Source organism: Tupaia chinensis, unplaced genomic scaffold (genome assembly GCF_000334495.1).
Source record: "Tupaia chinensis unplaced genomic scaffold, TupChi_1.0 Scaffold000674_2, whole genome shotgun sequence".
Lineage (NCBI taxonomy): Eukaryota > Metazoa > Chordata > Mammalia > Scandentia > Tupaiidae > Tupaia > Tupaia belangeri.
The window spans coordinates 3,078,097-3,098,420 of record NW_006160198.1 but is presented as its reverse complement, the minus strand read 5'-3'; the positions used below and the strand labels follow the sequence as shown (position 1 = coordinate 3,098,420).

The window sequence follows — 20,324 nt, the reverse complement described above, 5'->3', positions numbered from 1 at the left end:
CTTAAATAAATGTCTAAAGTTAAAAAAAATGTACTCCCACCATCCCCCAGGATAGAAAAAGGAGCAAAACTCTAATTTCTCATGACAAATTATATTCTAGTACCGCTTTTATTTTGCTGTAGATGAATTCTTGCTCCTGTGAAGAATGAATTGTGAGAAGATCACTGCGCAGCCAGCTACAGACAAATTCAAAGGAGAACCATTCTGAGGCGTAGGTATGAAACAGGTACTCTGCATTCTGAAAAAAGAGCCAGGGTGCATCTGCAAGAAAAACGAACAATGCAAATGACGGCAAAGCTCTTCAGAGACGTAATGCAAACTTCAGTAGGCATGTAGGATTGACCTCAAAATTGCAATTTGTGCACTCAGCACTAAAAAAAATTGTATCCACACACATATGTACAAATGCACACATGCATGCATGCAAAACAAGAGCACTTTGAGAGTTTTTTGTTTTTTGGATTTTTTTTGAGATTTTTTTTTCCTATAGTGTGCGTGCTTGCTAGAAAGACAGAGAGAGACAGGGAGTCAGAAAGCAAGAAATCACCCCCCGGGGGGATGGTCATGCTGCAATCCCTTCTCCATTCTCCTCTTGAGATTTTGGGCACGCACGCACATGTGCCTGGTGTGAGTTTAAGCCACCAACAGGTCCAGGACTTGAACTTGGTCGACTACATGGGAGTCCAGTGACATAGCCATTACGCTAACTGCTGGTCCCCACTTTGAGAGTTTGTGAGAGATGGAATTGAAGTATGAGTTTATTTTGGTGCAAACATTTTTGAAATCTATGCATAATTTTTTCATAATACACATTTTCCATGAGCATTTTGAAGACCCCTTGTATATATGCACACATGCATATAAATATATAATTTGCTTGTTTTCTTTGGTCTACCTTATATAAGACACCTTCTCTAGTATTTGAAGGTCAGAGGGAGACACATACTTTAAAATCACAAGTCATGAAAATTGAGTTCAGCTCCATTAGTCTTCAATCATATTTAATGACCACATTTATTAATTTGATTATAATTATTAATTTAATTATTTGGACAAATTAGCTCTAAATTGACACAACCAAAGAAAGGCTCGATTAGAGAAATATAATAATACCATAATGGGATATAGTCACATTTATGTGATACATAATTAGAAATTCAAGGACTGCCAGCATAGTTCTTACCATACTGGTACCAGGGTGGAATCTTGGGTCTCACATCTGCAAAGTGAAAGGAAACCATATGCCCTTTAGTCACAGGTGCATTGCCTCTGAATTACTCTAGCTCTAAACACACTATTTTGTACTTTACCTTTTAAAAAATCATTTTTTAAAAAAGGCAATGTTTAGAATACGTAGTTAATATGAGAACATACTTGAGGAAGCTCCAGAGAGACTTTTGTTAAAGAAGAAAGAACATGAACACTGGTTGAGGGCCTACTCTGCGCCACTCACGATGCTAGGTGCTTCCAGTACTCACTTGTTTGTTTGTCACATCAGAATGACATTTCTCCCAGACTGCACTTATGCAGTGAGATATTCCACGATGTTTTACCCTTATCCCTGACAGACAAACTTGGCATACTGTTCAGGTGCCATTTTTTCTCATTTCTCTTTAATACATTCTTTGCTTAAATAGTGCAACTTGGTTCATCATGTGGCTTGCTCATGCTGTGATATAGGGGCTTAAATTTTAGATCGCTATCGCTCTTCAGTTGGGAAAGTAGATTACTAGACATCAAACACACAATAAAGACCTTATTGATATTTTTACCTCTTGGAATTTTGCATATCCATTCGCGTTTGGCACCACAGTACAAGGGTAGTAATGTTTTATTTGCTTTATACACAGCACAATTTCTTGCCTCTTCTTCAAAATAAGTGTTGTCTAAAAATGAAGAGACAACCTGCAGCAGATGAAGTTCATTATTCCTTAATGATGATGCCCCAGAAAGCATTTCAAAAGATAAATAAAAGCATCTCTGTACATAATCATTATAGACTTCTAGAACAAGCCTCAGAAGTGTCTGGATGTCATTCCAGTTAAAGTGTGTTCCACGTTTGTGCAGAATAAGCGAATCAATATTTAGCATTTTTTTCCTTAAAGATGTCTTTTCTTAAAAGAGTGTTATCTTTTTTTTCCAGAAGAAACAAATCACATGCAAGTTTCTTTCTGAATTGCTACTATTTTTATGTGCTGCCTTCCAAAGAGAGAGGAGTGGGGGGAATGAGAAAGTACCCCCCCCCCGTGGGATTGTCACACCACAACCCCTTTTCCTCCATTTCTCCCCTTTTTTGGGGGGGACTTTGGGCATGCATGCACATGTACCTGGAGTGTTTCTCAAGGACTCGAACCATAGAATGGCCATGTGGGATCTAGCCACCTTTACTACCAGGCCACTAGCTGGCCTTGGACTTGTGCTATTTTCTATTAATAATTGGCAGAATTAGTCTAGTCCTGGGATCCTGGGCCAACTTCTTAGAGGCTCAAGGATGAGACAGATCTGTGTATCACTTTTGACGTTAAGGTTATTGCATATATGCTAAGTTTTCTCGTCTCTAATAACAATTTTCAGAAAACTATTCAGCATTTTCTATAAATGACCACATAACACATATAATTCACACAACAGGCATACTACATAAAGATTCAACTTCTCAACTGTTTTATGACTACCTAATAGAAGAGTGGATGGGCCACAAGTAAAATTGGAGTACGAAATTTGGAAAAATGAAAGGACTTTAAAAAACCATTTATAGTCCTTCTCACATATCTACACAGTCATGCAACAATTCATCAAGTTCAGAGAACTGTGTTAGTTTGAATTCACTTTGTCCACCAGGGAGTGGTGAATAACCATAATCCCTGCTTCAAGCCTTTAATCTCGTTTACTTGAACCAAATTGTCTATTCCTCTCCCATTACTAATGAGTTTGTTTTGCTAAACCAAAATGGAGTGTTCTCAACCTCTCTATATAAAATGCTGTTTTTCAAGTGCTGAATTGACTTTAACCACCCACGTGCTGTGTGATGACTGCGTTTGTGAGGCGAGTTGACCCTGTATCTTTTCTGTTTTCTGGGCCTTGGTTTCTTCATCAGCAAAGTAGATGGACAAGGCTAACTGATCTCTAAGAATCTCTGATTATGATATCTTTTTTAAAGGAGTAGTATTGGGGTAGAAATATAATTATTTTTTAACTGGCATACCCTTATCATTATGGTTTTTCCTGCTGGAAGCATATAGCTTTTTTGTAAATCTCTTCTTTGTCACCAATTTGAGTACCATCTATGTACTGGGCTTTTCTCTACTGGTCTTCAAAGTCTAGCTGTTGACACTTTGCCAACTGGGAGATGTTGTAACAGTGCAGCTTTGGTGTCAGACAACCTGCGTGTAAATCTTGGCTCTCCCAAGCATTATTTTAGACAAAACAGTTAATCTTCCTAAAACCCACTGCACTGAGTTAGCCTCAGGATGAACTGAGAGGATGTAAGAGTGCGCTCATCCCAGCGCTTAGAATAAGAAGGGCCGAATTAACAGGAGCTGTCTCAGGTGCTCACTGCAGGCTCCTGCTAGTCTCCCTGCCTCACAGGTGCAACTGAGTAAGTGGACTTTGCATGTGCCCTAGGGTGAGTCTCGTTTCCATCTTGGATGCTGCTTCAGTTTTCCTCTATCATCTTGAGGAAAACATGAAAATTCCTCTTTGGACCTGAAAAAAAGTATAATAGTTCTCTGTCTTTCACAAAGGTTTGCAAGTACGAGGCTGAGTGAAAAGCAAAGTTTTTCCCCCTTTTGGACCAACTTGGTCTGACTGAGAAGGAGGTGACATGTGTAAGAATGATGTCGTTGTCATTTTGAGAGTGAGATAAACTGAAAAATGGCTCTTCAAAATAGTCTTCTTTTCTATGGTGACATAAACCAAGGTCTCAGACTCACGTGAAAAAGCATGAAGCACTAGGAAACCTGGTGTTATTTTAAAGAATAGGTGCTTCTCTGCCAGAAAGACTCTTCGCATGGGAGGTGGTTTAGGGGGATTTTTTTCTTTTCATTTTTTTTTTTTTTTAGATTTTCATTCCTTTACAAGATGAGATTCCATAATGGATTCAGGACAATCTGACTAGTGAAGGTTTTCCAGAATCTTTCTAAAAATCTTTCCTGTGCCAAGCTCTAGGGAAGTTTATTGTGAGAGAGGTGGTCATCATTTTTAGGTTGTCTTAGTAGGTTTGCCAAGTGGTTCCAGGGCCACTTGTTTGGAATTCTTCTCCTTTTCTCCAATTTGGAAAGACTTACAGGCGTTCCATCAGACCACTCCCAAGAATCAAAATTCCAGAAGTTTCTTTTATTAAATCCAATCCAGAACTGCCTTTCTTCTGTCCTATGAAGAAAAGAAGCAAAACCTTTGCTGTGCCCATCAAATTCACAACACTATGTAAATGGTTTAACAATATTTTAAAATATTTATGTGTGCAGGAAACAACTGATGCTGCTAGTGAGACTGATTAAAAAAAAATATATATATATATATATTGAACTTTCCTTAGGTGCAAAGCCCTGTGATATGAGATGATCTGAGAGAAGATTAGCCTCAGATCTATTTCTCGTTTCTCATCAGGAATGGCAGTGTGTTCAATCAGGAGGAGAAGACATGGAAGCAATTGGTAAGAAAGTCTGGAACACCTCTACCCTAGAGAACTTTTCTCTACTATCTATTTACTAACTTTAGTACACTACTCATACTATCTGTCTATTCCTTGGTTTGTTGTTCTTTGGTCAGCTGTTCATGTACTCTCTAAAACTTAATCACCACCATTCCTATTTAATAAAAGTTACACAGTAGATGTTTTTCAGATCTCAAAAATACATAATTCTACAGTAAATCAGCCTGAGCCATAGTAGATTAATTTCAGCAGTCACCATTGGCTTACACCTGGTAAGTAGCTCCACAGAGAATCATCTTCCCTCCTATGAGGTAGAGTACAAATATGTCAGGCCACCGAGTACTCAATACATCAAGCTATAAAGCCCAGTTGCACAATGAACTGTCTCACGAAGATAACTTTCATTAGAAAAATTCTGAAGAATTAAAGATGTAAAAGATTCAGAAGTCACTTTGCTTTCCTTCTGCAGAGAAGCCAGCTTACTCTGAAGTAGCCCTTCTCAGACACTGAAACTGCTCTGCCTGAATGGTACTAATGACAATAAAATGCAGTTTAGCAAATCTGAGAAATTACTGGTGTCTTGGTGGCCACAGTCATGATGAGATGGGGGTGGGGAGACAAGGAGAGGGAGCCACATAGGGTTAAGCCTGCTATAAGCTACATTAGTCTCCATGGCATAGGCTGGAAATCTTCATCATTCTCTCTGTGTTGAGAACTTTTATCTCTTTCCTCACTGAATTCAGAGGTCTACATTTTTCCTGCTATATACTGGCTTCCAGAAGATGAACTGGTATTTATTTTCTATTAATTGTATAATTTTAGATAAAAATGAGTAAAATACAAATAGAAAAGCAGTGCTATAGGAAGAAGTAGCAGCATCCATAACTATGAGGGAGGTTGTGGTATATTTGCTATCATTAAGCATCAGATTTGACTGCTAATCCAGGCCAAAGGTCAAATATGTATTATACAGTTTTGTGGTGTTGAAGAGCAATAATTCAATAGATAATTGGCACTCACTCCTTCTGGAAATTTTGACTGTGAGAAATAACAAAGAGAATAGAAATGAGAATAGAAATGACATGGACATCTGCCCTTAGAGCCAGTTAGGATGTGATTTGCATGTGGTTGTGTCAATAGCAAACCTCAGGATATGCAAGTACGTTTTTCAAGAGGCTAAAGTACTGAAACCGAGTATAACTTGGGTCAATAGAAACCACCACCTATCACTCAGAGTTGTGGCCTGCCCCTAGATAACAGTCCCATTAACCAGGGAGCTTCTTAATCTGTTCCTCAGCTTCAGAGAGTCTGATTCAGCAGTTTGGTGCAAGCAGAAAGCTCTGTGTTAAATGGCATCCTGAGAGTGTGATGATTAGCCTGGGTGTGGAACCTTGGCCTCAGGTCAGCATTTCCTATAGAGACTAGCAGTTCTCTGGGATGTTGTTTAAAAAATAAATAAATAACAGGTTTTGTGGTCTAAGAAAGTGCTTCCTTTCTATGCTAAAGTACTTGGCAAATGTTTAAAATAGTACATTGTTTACAAAAATATTTGGCCATAAAAATACCTCTTGTTCTTCACAGAATATTCCATGAGACTCTCATTGAGAAATGTCGAAAACTCCCACTTTTTTTTTTTTTTTTTTTTGAGAGTTTTTTGCTATAGGGCACGTGCGCTCGCCAGACAGACAGAGAGAGACATAGAGACAGAAAGCAAGAAATCACCCCCCAGGGGGGATGGTCACACCGCAATCCCTTCTCTCCCATTCTCCTCTCGGGATCTTGGGCACGCACGCACACGCGCCTGGCGTGAGTTTTAAGCCACCGGGTCCGGGGACGCGAACTGCGGTCGACTACGTGGGAGTCCAGTGACATAGCCATTACGCTAACTGCTGGTTCCTGAAAACTCCCACTTTTGAGATCATTTTGTAGATGCTAAAGGTGAATAATTTGACAGAGTCTTATGCTAACTTTTTTATGGGTATGTCCTACAAGGTAACTTAGGATTTTCGTCAAAACAAAATAGTACTGCATTTTCTTTGGGATTCAGGCAAGTGTTTCATGAGACTCTAGATTTCCAGAGTTTGCTGTGGAGTACCAAGTCTCGGGTCTCGTATTGGCTTTCATTAGATTAAGTGTGGAGCCATGGAGACATGCTGCCTTGAGCACGGCAGCCTTAGGGGCAGGATTTTGTCTGTCATGTCCACTGAATTCTCCAACCAGCTATGCATGTAATTGCCCCTTCCTCAGAAGAGATTCTCCAACATATGCTGACTGGCAACAGCCTTCCAGAGAAAGAGGCCAAGGGAATGGGAACACACACAAAAGGGGACTTGATGGCTCACACTGAATGCATATTTGAAGAGACTAAACTTGATCTGGATTGCTCTAGCTCCAAACTGAAGAGAGAAAGATTTTTGGCTTATTAGAAAGTTGATTTTTAAACCAGCCTTCTGCAATGAAATGGGCTTTCTCCTAAGTAAGAGGCATTCTGAAACCAGAAGAAATTATGCAGACTGTGAATAACCAAGTGAGAATGTGGTAGAAAGAATTTCTGTATTGAGCGGGAGGAAGAACAAGACCTTTTAGATTTCCTTCAATTTAAACTTAACTGAGTTTCTAACTAGATGATGCAGATAAGGGCACGCACGCACACGCGCCTGGCGTGAGTTTTAAGCCACCGGGTCCGGGGACGCGAACTGCGGTCGACTACGTGGGAGTCCAGTGACATAGCCATTACGCTAACTGCTGGTTCCTGAAAACTCCCACTTTTGAGATCATTTTGTAGATGCTAAAGGTGAATAATTTGACAGAGTCTTATGCTAACTTTTTTATGGGTATGTCCTACAAGGTAACTTAGGATTTTCGTCAAAACAAAATAGTACTGCATTTTCTTTGGGATTCAGGCAAGTGTTTCATGAGACTCTAGATTTCCAGAGTTTGCTGTGGAGTACCAAGTCTCGGGTCTCGTATTGGCTTTCATTAGATTAAGTGTGGAGCCATGGAGACATGCTGCCTTGAGCACGGCAGCCTTAGGGGCAGGATTTTGTCTGTCATGTCCACTGAATTCTCCAACCAGCTATGCATGTAATTGCCCCTTCCTCAGAAGAGATTCTCCAACATATGCTGACTGGCAACAGCCTTCCAGAGAAAGAGGCCAAGGGAATGGGAACACACACAAAAGGGGACTTGATGGCTCACACTGAATGCATATTTGAAGAGACTAAACTTGATCTGGATTGCTCTAGCTCCAAACTGAAGAGAGAAAGATTTTTGGCTTATTAGAAAGTTGATTTTTAAACCAGCCTTCTGCAATGAAATGGGCTTTCTCCTAAGTAAGAGGCATTCTGAAACCAGAAGAAATTATGCAGACTGTGAATAACCAAGTGAGAATGTGGTAGAAAGAATTTCTGTATTGAGCGGGAGGAAGAACAAGACCTTTTAGATTTCCTTCAATTTAAACTTAACTGAGTTTCTAACTAGATGATGCAGATAAGTGAATGCTCATTCCCTCAAATGTAAAATTATGGGTTTGGATTTGATGGCTGTTCTTTTAATCAGGGGGATTCTTTAAAAACAACAACAACAACAACAAATTTCCACGAACTCTGTTTATAGTGAAAACAATTTGCAGTGGAGCTCCTTGGAGTTGCTCTGGTGAGTCAGTGAGCAAGGAGCCAAGAGTTCTGCCATTTGGCCTCCTACCACCCCTGAGGTTCCAGGGCCCTTGGGAATTTTCAGATAACACTTTGAAAACCACGGGGCTAAATAATTTCTGAGTTGGTAGCAAATCTCTAAAAATCTGAGACACACAGAAAGGATTGAAAATACCCAAACAATCATTGCTTCATTCTCTATTTTATGGAATGAGAACTGGGTAAGTATAAGTATAAAATTTAGGTATACATATACATACATACATATATGTGTGTGCATATATATATATATATAAATTCACAACTAGTGGTTAGTTGGTTTTAGGTTTATAAAACTTGGAATTTAAAGCAACTATTTTGGATACTTACCTATAAGAAGCCATTATTGGGACATGTAATATTTGACTATAAGTTTCAAAAATTAACAAGTATTTACCGATTAAATTTAGAATATAAAAGCTTATTCACAAAATTCTCTTCCTCAATATGGGCAAAGCTTGCAAGATGAGCTCCAAATTTCTGACAGAACTCTTCAGCTTCTAGCCATGTCCTTTTCTTCAAGACTTTTTCACTATGAAATACCTGCATAACAAAAGAAAAGAAATTTAACACCGTTATGGAAAAGGTGAGGCTGTTTAATTCTGTTCGAGAAAGTAACAGCACTGTTGACCCTTGAGCAACAAGATTTGAATTGCATGAGTCCACTTACACAGTTTTTTTTTTTAGTAAATGCCGATAATGTATTTTATCTTCCTTATAATTTTCTTAATAACATTTCCTTTTCTCTAGCTAACTTTATTATAAAAATATCGTATATTAATACAAATAATATACAAATATGTATTTATTGACTATTTTATTGGTAATGCTTTTGGTCTACAGTAGGCTAGTAGTAGCTAAGCTTTGAGATAGTAAAAAGCTGCACTTGGATTTCAACTGCACAGGAGTTGGTGCCCTAATCCTTGTGTTGTTCATAGGTTAACTGTCATTGTCATTATTCTATATTAAAAACTTGACCTAGTATGATGAAACAATATTTACTGAAGTAGAATGTGCCTCATCATCACACAATTAGCTCATTTAATCTTCATAATACCTTCATAAGGAGGAGATGATAAACTCAGTTTTTAAAACGAGTTCTTTGAGGAGTTCCCCCAGTTCTCCTATGACTGGCATAATTTGTCTCATGATAAATGTCTGGCAAAAGATGAAGACTGGCAGGCTCAGACAGGTTAAAGATTTCAGGTCATGCAGTTATAAACTGGCAGAGCTAGGATTAGATTCAGAACTCCTTGCTCCAGAGTCTATGATTCCCATCCCACCAGACTGTCTTCTGGAAGACTGAACATTGGCGAGTCTGGCTGATCCAAGGCATGGAATGAGAAATGAGAACCAGGAACAGGGCAGGTGTATTTCTAGGGTGTAGGGGCTTAGCAGAACTGGCAGTGCACTAGTTCAGCTGTGCTTAAATTCTCTGCTGTTTCTAATGATAGCAAGAAGTGAGTTGAATAGAGGACCTGTGTTTTACATAAGGCTAAGATAATGGACTAAAGACCCAGAGCTCCCAGGCCTCGGCCTCTGCACTCTACTGTCTAGCTCTAAGCCACATCTCTGATGCTGAGACTGGAAAGAATAGCTTTCCAAGTCTTGCTGGCCACAACACCACCTTTCCATCTTTGAAGTTATATATCGAAATGCCTCCTCTGGGACCTCTTTCTAAATCACTCTAAATTCATAAATCTTACCCATGTCCATTGAACATACTATGTATTTGTCGATATATCAGATGATACAGAAAAAGTACCCCATCTTAGTACTAAGACCATGGATTTCTTTCAGCTCTGTCAATAGACCATTGTAAACGGGCATACGTCGTCATTTCATTGGCCTTGATTTACTCATTTCTAAGGTTTAATTTGTTGCTTCAGGAAGTCATTTCTGTTCCTATTCTATGAATTTAATTTAGGGTTACACATGTGCATATTTAAATGGAGTGCCATCTATGAGACTGTGGCCTCTCTGGAGTTAGAGTCTGTCTTTAAGCAAGTGTCCTTTTCATTTGGTATATATTTGACAATATGAACACTGACTGGGGCCTTGATATTGCAGCGCAGGTCCCTGAATGACCTTGGTAAACCCAACTTTTCTCCTTTAGCTTGGATTCTCAGGCAGAATGTACAAAAACGTTAATCCTGAGATAAGGAAGAACTGTCCTCTTCCTCCTTAGAGCACTTTGGCACAGTAATCCCAGTGGTGTTTGGTGTGTAAAACCTAAAGTGAAGGGCTTTCAGGGTCCCTCAGCTGAGGGTAAAGTGGTACTTGTGCAGATGAGCTTTCTGGTGACTTAGCTTGCTATGGGCTCTGGGCTTCTGTTCCTTCTTGCTGCCATCGAGTAAAAAGTTGCTTTGTCTGCCTTGCCATATGAGTGTTCTATCTCCCTGGACTTACACTCTGATGGCTGAGTTTGTGCAAAGCCTCCTGCAAGAACTAGGCACCTTAGCAGAAATAGTAATACTAGTGCACAGTGTTGGCAAGGTATTTTAAGTTCTCCCCCAGGATGAAGAACCAGCATGGTGTTCCCCTCCCAGGGATTAATAACAGTGCTTGGTATTTCTGCTTAAGAGATAATAATCTTCCTGAGGAAATTTTCAATATCCTCTACCAGAGCATGCCAATTTTTTACTTAAAACGATTTGGAATATAATGAAAGGATAAGGACAGGCAACAAATATTGATTACAAGTGTCCTTTTCATTTGGTATATATTTGACAATATGAACACTGACTGGGGCCTTGATATTGCAGCGCAGGTCCCTGAATGACCTTGGTAAACCCAACTTTCTCCTTTAGCTTGGATTCTCAGGCAGAATGTACAAAAACGTTAATCCTGAGATAAGGAAGAACTGTCCTCTTCCTCCTTAGAGCACTTTGGCACAGTAATCCCAGTGGTGTTTGGTGTGTAAAACCTAAAGTGAAGGGCTTTCAGGGTCCCTCAGCTGAGGGTAAAGTGGTACTTGTGCAGATGAGCTTTCTGGTGACTTAGCTTGCTATGGGCTCTGGGCTTCTGTTCCTTCTTGCTGCCATCGAGTAAAAAGTTGCTTTGTCTGCCTTGCCATATGAGTGTTCTATCTCCCTGGACTTACACTCTGATGGCTGAGTTTGTGCAAAGCCTCCTGCAAGAACTAGGCACCTTAGCAGAAATAGTAATACTAGTGCACAGTGTTGGCAAGGTATTTTAAGTTCTCCCCCAGGATGAAGAACCAGCATGGTGTTCCCCTCCCAGGGATTAATAACAGTGCTTGGTATTTCTGCTTAAGAGATAATAATCTTCCTGAGGAAATTTTCAATATCCTCTACCAGAGCATGCCAATTTTTTACTTAAAACGATTTGGAATATAATGAAAGGATAAGGACAGGCAACAAATATTGATTAAATACCTGCTGTGTGCCAGGCACTGCTCTAGGAATAAAAGGTGCTGAAATAAAAGAATTTGGGGTACACGGGTCAAATTAAAATAACATCGGTACTGTTAAGAATGTCCACGTAACTTCATATCACCTTAAAGCAATTGGCCAGACCGGGCTCCGACTCCCAGTCCAAATAGCAGGGGTGAAAGGGCCATCTCTCTTCATGCACAGTTTTCTCTCCATTTTTGATTGGTTGCTTGCACAGGGACATTGCCTTAAAGTGTTTACAGTCCTTTACTTCCCAGCGACCAAGTGGTCTCCTTCCTCGCATAACAGCACAGCCGCCACTGTAGCCTAAAAGCATAAAACAAGGACTTTTAATCCCAGACAACTACAACTGTCTGTGCTCAGTAGACAGCTCCTTAGAGTGCTGAAAAATTGACATTGCGTAATGAAGCAACCAGGCAAGAACAATAAAGATGAAAAGGATGCTTTATTGACATGATTATCTCATTGCTCTTTATCCCTGGAGGAAAGAATAGAAGATGGAAAAGAGAAAAAAGAGACTGGGAAGTCTGAAATTTGGACCTTGTCTACTGTGAGCTCAGATAGCACATGAATAGTACTAGAAGCTATTTCTACATGGGACTGACATTTCCCCATAACTCAATGCTATGAAATCGCATTGTGAAATTTCAACAATGAAAAAATGCATAGTGCTAATCCTCTGAGAACTACATTAGCAGGGAACAATAATTACATAGTTTGGATAACATTGGATTCAAGGTAGACTGCAAGGTGTGCGACAGAAAGCCAAACTAAACCACGAGAGAATGGAGAGATTGAGAAGGATTCTCAAAATGGAGAAAAACCTTGGGAACAGAAACTAGGGCAGACTTCAGGGAAAAGGTGGGGGAAGAGGGAAGAGAGGCGAGAGGAAGAAAGTCTTTTATATAAAAAGCAAAATTACAGAGCATTTCCTCTCCTTCATAATTTGTGTGAAATATTTAGAAGGTGATAGACTGTATAGTTATGTATAGTTATAAATAAAGCTACACTTTTTTCTTTTTTGTACATTTGAACATGAAATATTTTATAAATTAAGATTCTTAAATTTGTTAGCAAAATGTATACAACTCATAAGATAACCCAAAAAATACACTTCAAATTTCAGTAACGAGTAGGAGAAAACTATCCCATTTCAAAAATAGAATAAGAATGAGCCTTTTTTTTTTCTCTGAAATTCAGGCTGATCATTAACTAAATTAACAGTCAATAACAACCACAAAAAAAATCATACATTTACAATGTGCCTGGCTAGGCTGTATATTGTCTTTTAAACAGAGAAGAACAAAATAAAACAAAACAAAACCTGACTCATAGTTTAGTGTGAGACATAGCTACATAAACAATCAATCCCAATACACATAATATGTAAAGTACTATAGTACAGGTGCGTTCAAGGTTCTGGAGGAGACTTCAGAAGGGGTAATGAAGCCTGCCCAGAGATATCAGTAAAGGATTTGCAGTGAGCGACATTTAAGATGAGTTTTGAAGGGTGAAAAGAGTTTTCAGGGCAGGTTTGTAAAAAGGAAGGGATTATACATAAACCTTCTGAAGACTTGTGATGATTCTGAGCTGAAGAGCAATTAAAAAAAAAGTAGTCACTTGGTACTGGGTACTGTTTTATCTTGCTTAATTTTCCTTCAGAAGTAATGACTGAATTTCTTTAGATACGGAGTAGCGGGCATTATCTTTGTCAGCCATGTTTTGAATGTTTTATGCTCATGGCAAGACTAAAGAGAGGGAGAATGAAGAGTGGAGTGAGAAGAAAGAAGACAGAAGACATAGAAAGAGCCTCCACTAAAGGAATGGAAGAGTTTGATGAAAGAGGAAAAAGAGTGCAGAGCTGAAGACCAAGTGTTTGTGTCTTCCATCAGCCTGGTGCACATCATGTGTTAGGCACCAATGACCAGACAGTCCCGACCTACAGGAAGCCCACAGCCCCATATGTGCATGCCGACATATCCAAGAGTCCCACAAAGGTGAATTCTGTATAGGAGGAAAGCTGCTAAGTATGATACATGGAAGTAGAGGAAGTCAAAGTAGAGTTGGTTCCTACAAAGGCTCCATCGACCCAGCACAGCTCGTTTGTGTTAAAGATGGAGAGATGGGAGGCAGGCAAGGGGAGGGATTATAATATGCAGCTGCCCTGCTATTAATGGAGGCATTGTGGAGTATCATGTTAAAATGCAGCTCACAACCCAACTGGATCATGAACCATAGAGGAGGTGCAGCAGGCCTTGTTCATTGAAATTAGAAACCTACAAGGAAGCCCCCAACTGTGGAGCTGCTCTAGTAGAAAGAGGAGGGAAAATATGCACGCCCACCTGATTTCCCCATCCTTCCCTCTCAACAGCCTTTGGAGGCCCCAGTGGCACCTCTAGTTACTGCAGAGTAAAGGTGGGAAACCTTATGGAAAGAATGTCTGCCTTGAAGCTTGAAGTCTGGGGTTCTAGTCTCAGCACAAATATTTAGTAACTCAAATCTTGAGCAGTTTAATAAGCCTTATTTAAAATATGGAATCATAACTCCTTTTCTTCTCATGGGTTTTCATAAAGACCTAATAAAATAATGTACTCAAAAGCACTATGTAAGATATGAACAACTAAGAACATCACTAAGATGTTGCTGTTATTTGTATTAGGGCCATTTTCATTACAAAAACTGGGATTTGTGTCATGAATTTCTGCCTGCATGTTCAAAGAATTTTTAAAAAGTTTGAATCAGCAAGTTTAGAATGTAATATACTTTTTTGTTGGTCTTGCATTTTGTCTCACTTTCCCGCATCAGACAATGATTAAATAGCTTTGGTTTTAGATGCTATAGATATTCAACTCATCTTCATTAGTAAAGAAGGAGATGTTTGTGAACTGCTATGAAGATGAAAAGTGCTGTAGAAATGTTATTGGTATTCTAAAGTGGTTAACTTAATGGAACATTTGACCCAAATTTTAAAGTCTCAGCCCCTAAGAAGCAGTAAAGTGGTGTAATAAAGAGAGGCTGGGCTAAGGGAGATATAAACCAAATTTATAAGCCTGTATCATGAGGATGCTTGCAAAGCCAAATAGTAAGAGTAGGGGTGCAGCAAAGATTGGAGGCAGTTTTTTTCCTAGAGAAATCATTCTCAGACATGACAAATCGCTTCTTATTGGAGAAGACAAATGACCATCCTTTTTTTCAATGGTGAAAATTTCACATTTCAGCTAATCCTCCTGAACTGCCTTGTCCCTCCCCTTCCATCTCTTCCTGCCTGAATGGTGAAACTTTCTGTCAATAAGGAAATTCTAATTCACTCTTCTATCTCTTATATTTGACAAAGCTATCTAACCAGTGAATTCAGCTGGGAAAACCTCCACATTCCACCTGACTGGTCAAATACTTGAAAAGCAACCACCAAATCCATTTGCAGCTTTAGGGCAAGATGGAACTGTGTTGGAGTGTCAGTGCTTCTAGATGGTTATTTCTCTAGCCTGTCTAGTTATTTCCCACTCCCTGCAACAGCTCTTTCACATCCTCACCTCTCAAGTTCTGTAGCCTCCCACTTTCCCTTTCATTCCTTCTTACCACCTTCTCCACAGAGAAGAGTGTGCTCTTCGGGCAGGGAAGGCGAGCGGTCGTGGTGTGCTATATTTTTGCCAGCACTGCGCTAGGCATTTTAGATGGTCTTTTCTTATTGAACTTCAAATATTTTAGGAGGCAGATATTAGTGTCTGCATTTTTTGTAGATGAAAATATTGAGGCACAAAGGCTTGTTAACATGTCAATATTCATGGAGTATGGATTTTTTTTTGAGAGAGATATTTTTCTACAGAGCATGTGTACTTGTGGGAGAGACAGAGACACAGAAAGTGAGAAATCATCCTCCAGGCGTACTGGTGGGGTTGGTGGGGGAGACCACACCACAATTCCTTCTTCTCCATTCTCCTTTCAGGATTTTGGGCATGGACGCACATGCATCTGGCATGAGTTTCAAGCCAACAGGTCTAGAACTTGAACTGTGGTTGACTACGTGGGAGTCCAGCAATGTAACCATTATACCATTAGCTGCTCCCAGTTAGAGTGGATTTGATCCGGTGGATTTTGATCATCATACTTCCCTCCCTTGTGTAGTCACAGTATTTCCGTGACAATCTAACACTATCACACCTTTATCTTGTATGACAGTTGCTTCCATGATTATGAAAACATGGAAATGTTGTAGGGAGCTCAGACTGAGTGTATACTTCCCTATGTAGTGGCTTATTTCAGACTCTGATGAGTTAAAATGGACTGGCTCAGGTAGCTGAGTCTGCTCACCAGATAGGCTTTTTACATCTCACTACAGGCAGGAAACTAAAAAAAAAAAGTCAGAATTGCTCTACTCGGATCCTATTTTCATTGTCACTGGCAGAAGATTTCCATTGACTTGGAACAATTGGGAAAAATGTGCCTCGGATTTATCTCACATGAGTGAAACACACCTCTTCTGTGATGGTCTCTGTAGACTGAGAAACAAACTTGTTACAGAGCCTGAGTTATGGATGGCTGCAGAGTAGGGACCACAAGTGTTTCCTTTTCTCTATTCAGACCTTGCAAAACTCTAGTATCACTTGGAAAATCTTTTTGGAATATTTTAACAAGTGTGGTCTCACTAATTTCCTTTTACCATAGAGTAGCCTCCATTTACAGAGTCTTTAATCTAAGTACAAAGTACATTTTAGTTTCTATGCATTAGCTTCTCCCTGAATGAGCATCTAATTTATCATCTTTCCCTTTAATCAGTGGCACCAGTTAGTATGGATCAAAACTGTTTTTTCTATTTCTCCTGAATATTTTACGTCTCTCAAAATACCAAGGGCCACAGAGTCCATTTGTTGTTATTTTTAACAAAAATAGCTGCATTTCCTGGTGTTTTGATAATGAGAAATTTTAGCATGAAAGAAAGAACACAGATAAGACAGGTTAAGTAAGTCTGGCAGTCCTGAATTTGGCTTCAAAGTATCAGTTTGAACTAAGAAGTGTTTCATCTTGCATCCACACACTTCCAAGGTATGTGCCCAGAAATGGCCTAGAACAATGATAAACTGCAAACAATGATCACCATCTGCTCATATGGCCAGATTGGGATATTAGAATAATACCATTTCCCATCAAAAGGAACAAGGGTTCCTTGATAAAATGGATATTTCCAGGTCTAGAGCAGAAATTTACATCTTGTCATACCAGATAACAAAGACTATCAAAGACAACTAGCATCTTATCAAAGGACTAAGGAGGTAGTCCTTGAAGAAATTTCTGTCTCTAAGAGGGGGCAATTTGAACATTGTAAGGATAATTATAATGGATCAAAACATACTGAATATGTGTTAAATCCTTACTTCGCAGTAATGTTTCATAGTAACTAGTTGGTCACTGTTGGAAGATGCTAATTAAAAACCCCCAAAATTTGAAAATTAGCAAAGGAGAAGAATTAAGCATTTATTCTGTATTTCCTATAAATATTGTACTACAGGGTAAAAATTGATTAGAAGGAATAACCTCTTTATAGAAATATCCCAGTTATAAATGAAGAAAACCCTAATGAATCAATGGAAAGTCTCCAGTTTCTATAGAAATTTCCTAAACTGGTGCTTATACAAAAACAAAAACAAAAACAAAAACAACAAACAAACAAAAAAACTCACTTGTCTTAACTTCAACTTGCATGCATCTTTAAAAAGTGCAATTTTTTTTTGAGAGGTTTTTGCTATCAGGCGCGTGCGCTCGTGGGAACAGAGAGAGACAGAGAGACAGAAAGTGAGAAATCACCCCCCAGGGGAATGGCCACACTGCAATACCTTCTCCTCCATTCTCCTCTCAGGATCTTGGGCACACAGACACACGCACCCAGCGTGAGTTCAAGCACTGGGTCGGGTCCGGGACTCGAACCACGGTCGACTACGTGGGAGTTCAGCGACATAGCCATTATGCTAACTGCTGGTCCCCAAAAGTGCAATTTTTAAAAAATAATTTTTTTAATAAAAAGAAAGCTGTAGGTTCACATCAAAATTGAGTGAAAAATACAAAGTTCCAATATAATCACCCTTCCAAAAAAATCTGAGTTTATTCAGCACTTGAGTTCTAATTCTTTAAAAAGAAAATGTCTACTTTATGAAATAAAGAGGTTACAATAACACATTAAACAACGTGATGGTGAAATGATCAACAGAGCCTAGGCTGTAAGAGAATTTATAGGAGGAACAACTCATTGACATCAACAAATAAATTTTAAGAAACATAAAAGATGGGGGGAGGGGAAACTTGGAGATTAAAATGGACTTTAAGATACCCACTAACCAATTGCAATGTGTGAACCTTATTTGGATCTTGATTCAAACAAACCATAAGATCCATTATATAATATTCAAGAGTCATTTAGGAATTTGAGCATTAACTGAAGATGTTATGAAATTGTAGTTAATTACTTTTAGGTGTGATAATAACATTTTTTTTAAGAGTCTACATTTTGGAAAAATACTGAAATATTGGATGAAATTTGGATGGAACAATATGATGTCTGGAATTTGCTATGAAAAAAATATGAGAAGGAGGTGGGGCTGTAGATGAAAAAATCCTGGCCATGAATGAATAATAGCTGGCACTTGGTAGTTCCTTGTGTGCTTTAGTGAACATAACACAAAGTTGGAGAGAAAGAAAAAAGGCAGAACTGTGATTCCAACACAGGTTGAATATTTTGCTAGTGTAACATAGGGACAGAGTCTTGGCTGAGTTTCTAAAAAGCTGCAGGCTTCCTGTTCAGTGGTCAATTCATAGAGTTAGTCTGTACTGGATTAAGATTCTGACATGGGGACCAGGCTAATGGATTCTTTTGTGACAGGCAGAGAAGAAAATGTGATTTAGGGTGTGTTTCTGCAAGCTGCGATTTAAAAGAAAAAGGGAAACATAGGGGCTTTTACATTGCTATTTTCTTCAAAAAAAGATTTACATTTTCATCTTATTCAGAGACAATTTACTCAATGTCAATCAGCATGAGCAGCCAAACCGAGCATCCCGACACTATTTTTGCTTCAGGGAAAAGAGAAAAAGAACAGTGCCACTCAAATAAATTACAGCAGAAACTTATGAATGACAAGGAGTGCTGCTTCAATTCCAGATTTTAGACATCTAAATATGCCCCAAGGAAGTTAACATTAAAAACCAAGAATTTTGTCTACTCGAAATGTATTAATTTATTTTGACAGATATAGACATTCCTAACAAAATTCCAAAGGATATAGACATGATACCTGAGCTTTTATCTTTTTTTTTTTTTTTTGCAGTACGATGTGCCATGGAACTTTACTACTCTGCCTTTTAATAATATTCACAGGTTTGTAGGATAAGACGATTGTTTGAGCAAATTATGATGTTTCTCATCTAGACTATGGAAATTCACTAATTTCTATATGAATTTCTTAAACTAATGCTTATACCTAAGACATCTAATTTGTCTTAATTTGACCTCGTATGAGTCTTTAAAAAATACATTTTCAAAAAACAAAACTTTAAAAAAAATGTTTTAGATTGACTTCAAAATTGAGAGGAAAACATAACCACCCTACAAAATGGTCCTTGCTATAGACATCTCACACCACAGAAGTACATTTGCTGCAATAGAAGACTCTGCACTTATATATTTCAACTGCCCAAAGTTCCTCTCATCCTGTGTATCATTCCTTCATTCATTTCACTTATACAAAAGCAAATACATATGGGACATCAACATACATATTTTCCAAAAGTTCATGGAAAAAATGAAATAAAAAGATAAAAATAAAAAGTGTAAACTTTATTTCTCAACATAAGGTCCATCAAGTTCAAGACACTTTGAAAGAAAAGATACCAGTCATCTCATGTATCCCTAAAGAACTGAGAGTCCTGGGAATTTAACTGTGTCAATGCAATCTTTTGTTATTATTACTATTATTATTACCATTAGTTATAAGTCACATCAGCTTGCCAGAGAAGGACGAGAGAGAGAGAGACAGAGAGAGAGAGAGAGAGAGAGAGAGAGAGAAAGAGAAATCATGCCCTGGGGGGATGACCTCACCATAACATCTCTTACATTCTCCTCTTGGGATTTTGGGCATACATGCACATATGCCTGGCATGATTCTCAAGCCACCAGGTCCAGTACTCAAACCGTACAGCCGGCCATGTGGGATTGTATCTTAACCTCCATTCCACCTGCTGGCTTGAGTCTTTTTATATTATTACTAAAGAAAAAAATAATCTAATCTCCTCTTAAAATGAGCTATCCAGGGGCCAGCAAGTGGTGTGGTGGTTAAGATGCTGGGCGCTCACATGGGTGACCATGATTTGAGCCCTGGACCAGGCAGCCTGAAAGTCACACTGGGTATGTGTGCATGCATGCCTAAAAGCTTAAGAGGAGAATGGAAGAGAAGGGATTGTGGCATAGTCATCCTCCCTGGGGGGTGATTTCCCACTTTTTCCCTCTCTCTATCTCTCTCCAGAGAGTGCATGTGCTCTATGACAAAACCAAAAAAAAAAAAAAAAAAAAAAAAGCCA

At 38.9% G+C, this 20,324-nt stretch overlaps 1 protein-coding gene across 1 annotated transcript in view; it reads right to left on the bottom strand.

Annotated features, from left to right (window-relative positions):
* The window catches only part of PLA2R1 (phospholipase A2 receptor 1), a 138,268-nt gene that overhangs the window by 38,388 nt on the left and 79,556 nt on the right, over positions 1–20,324 (bottom strand). The window contains exons 12-17 of the mRNA XM_027776501.1: positions 11,866–12,068; positions 8,744–8,889; positions 4,287–4,371; positions 1,773–1,905; positions 1,184–1,219; positions 104–261 (exon numbers count right to left, since the gene is read on the bottom strand). Coding sequence (XP_027632302.1) covers positions 104–261; positions 1,184–1,219; positions 1,773–1,905; positions 4,287–4,371; positions 8,744–8,889; positions 11,866–12,068 — 761 coding nt within the window. The remainder of the gene's footprint in view (positions 1–103; positions 262–1,183; positions 1,220–1,772; positions 1,906–4,286; positions 4,372–8,743; positions 8,890–11,865; positions 12,069–20,324) is intronic.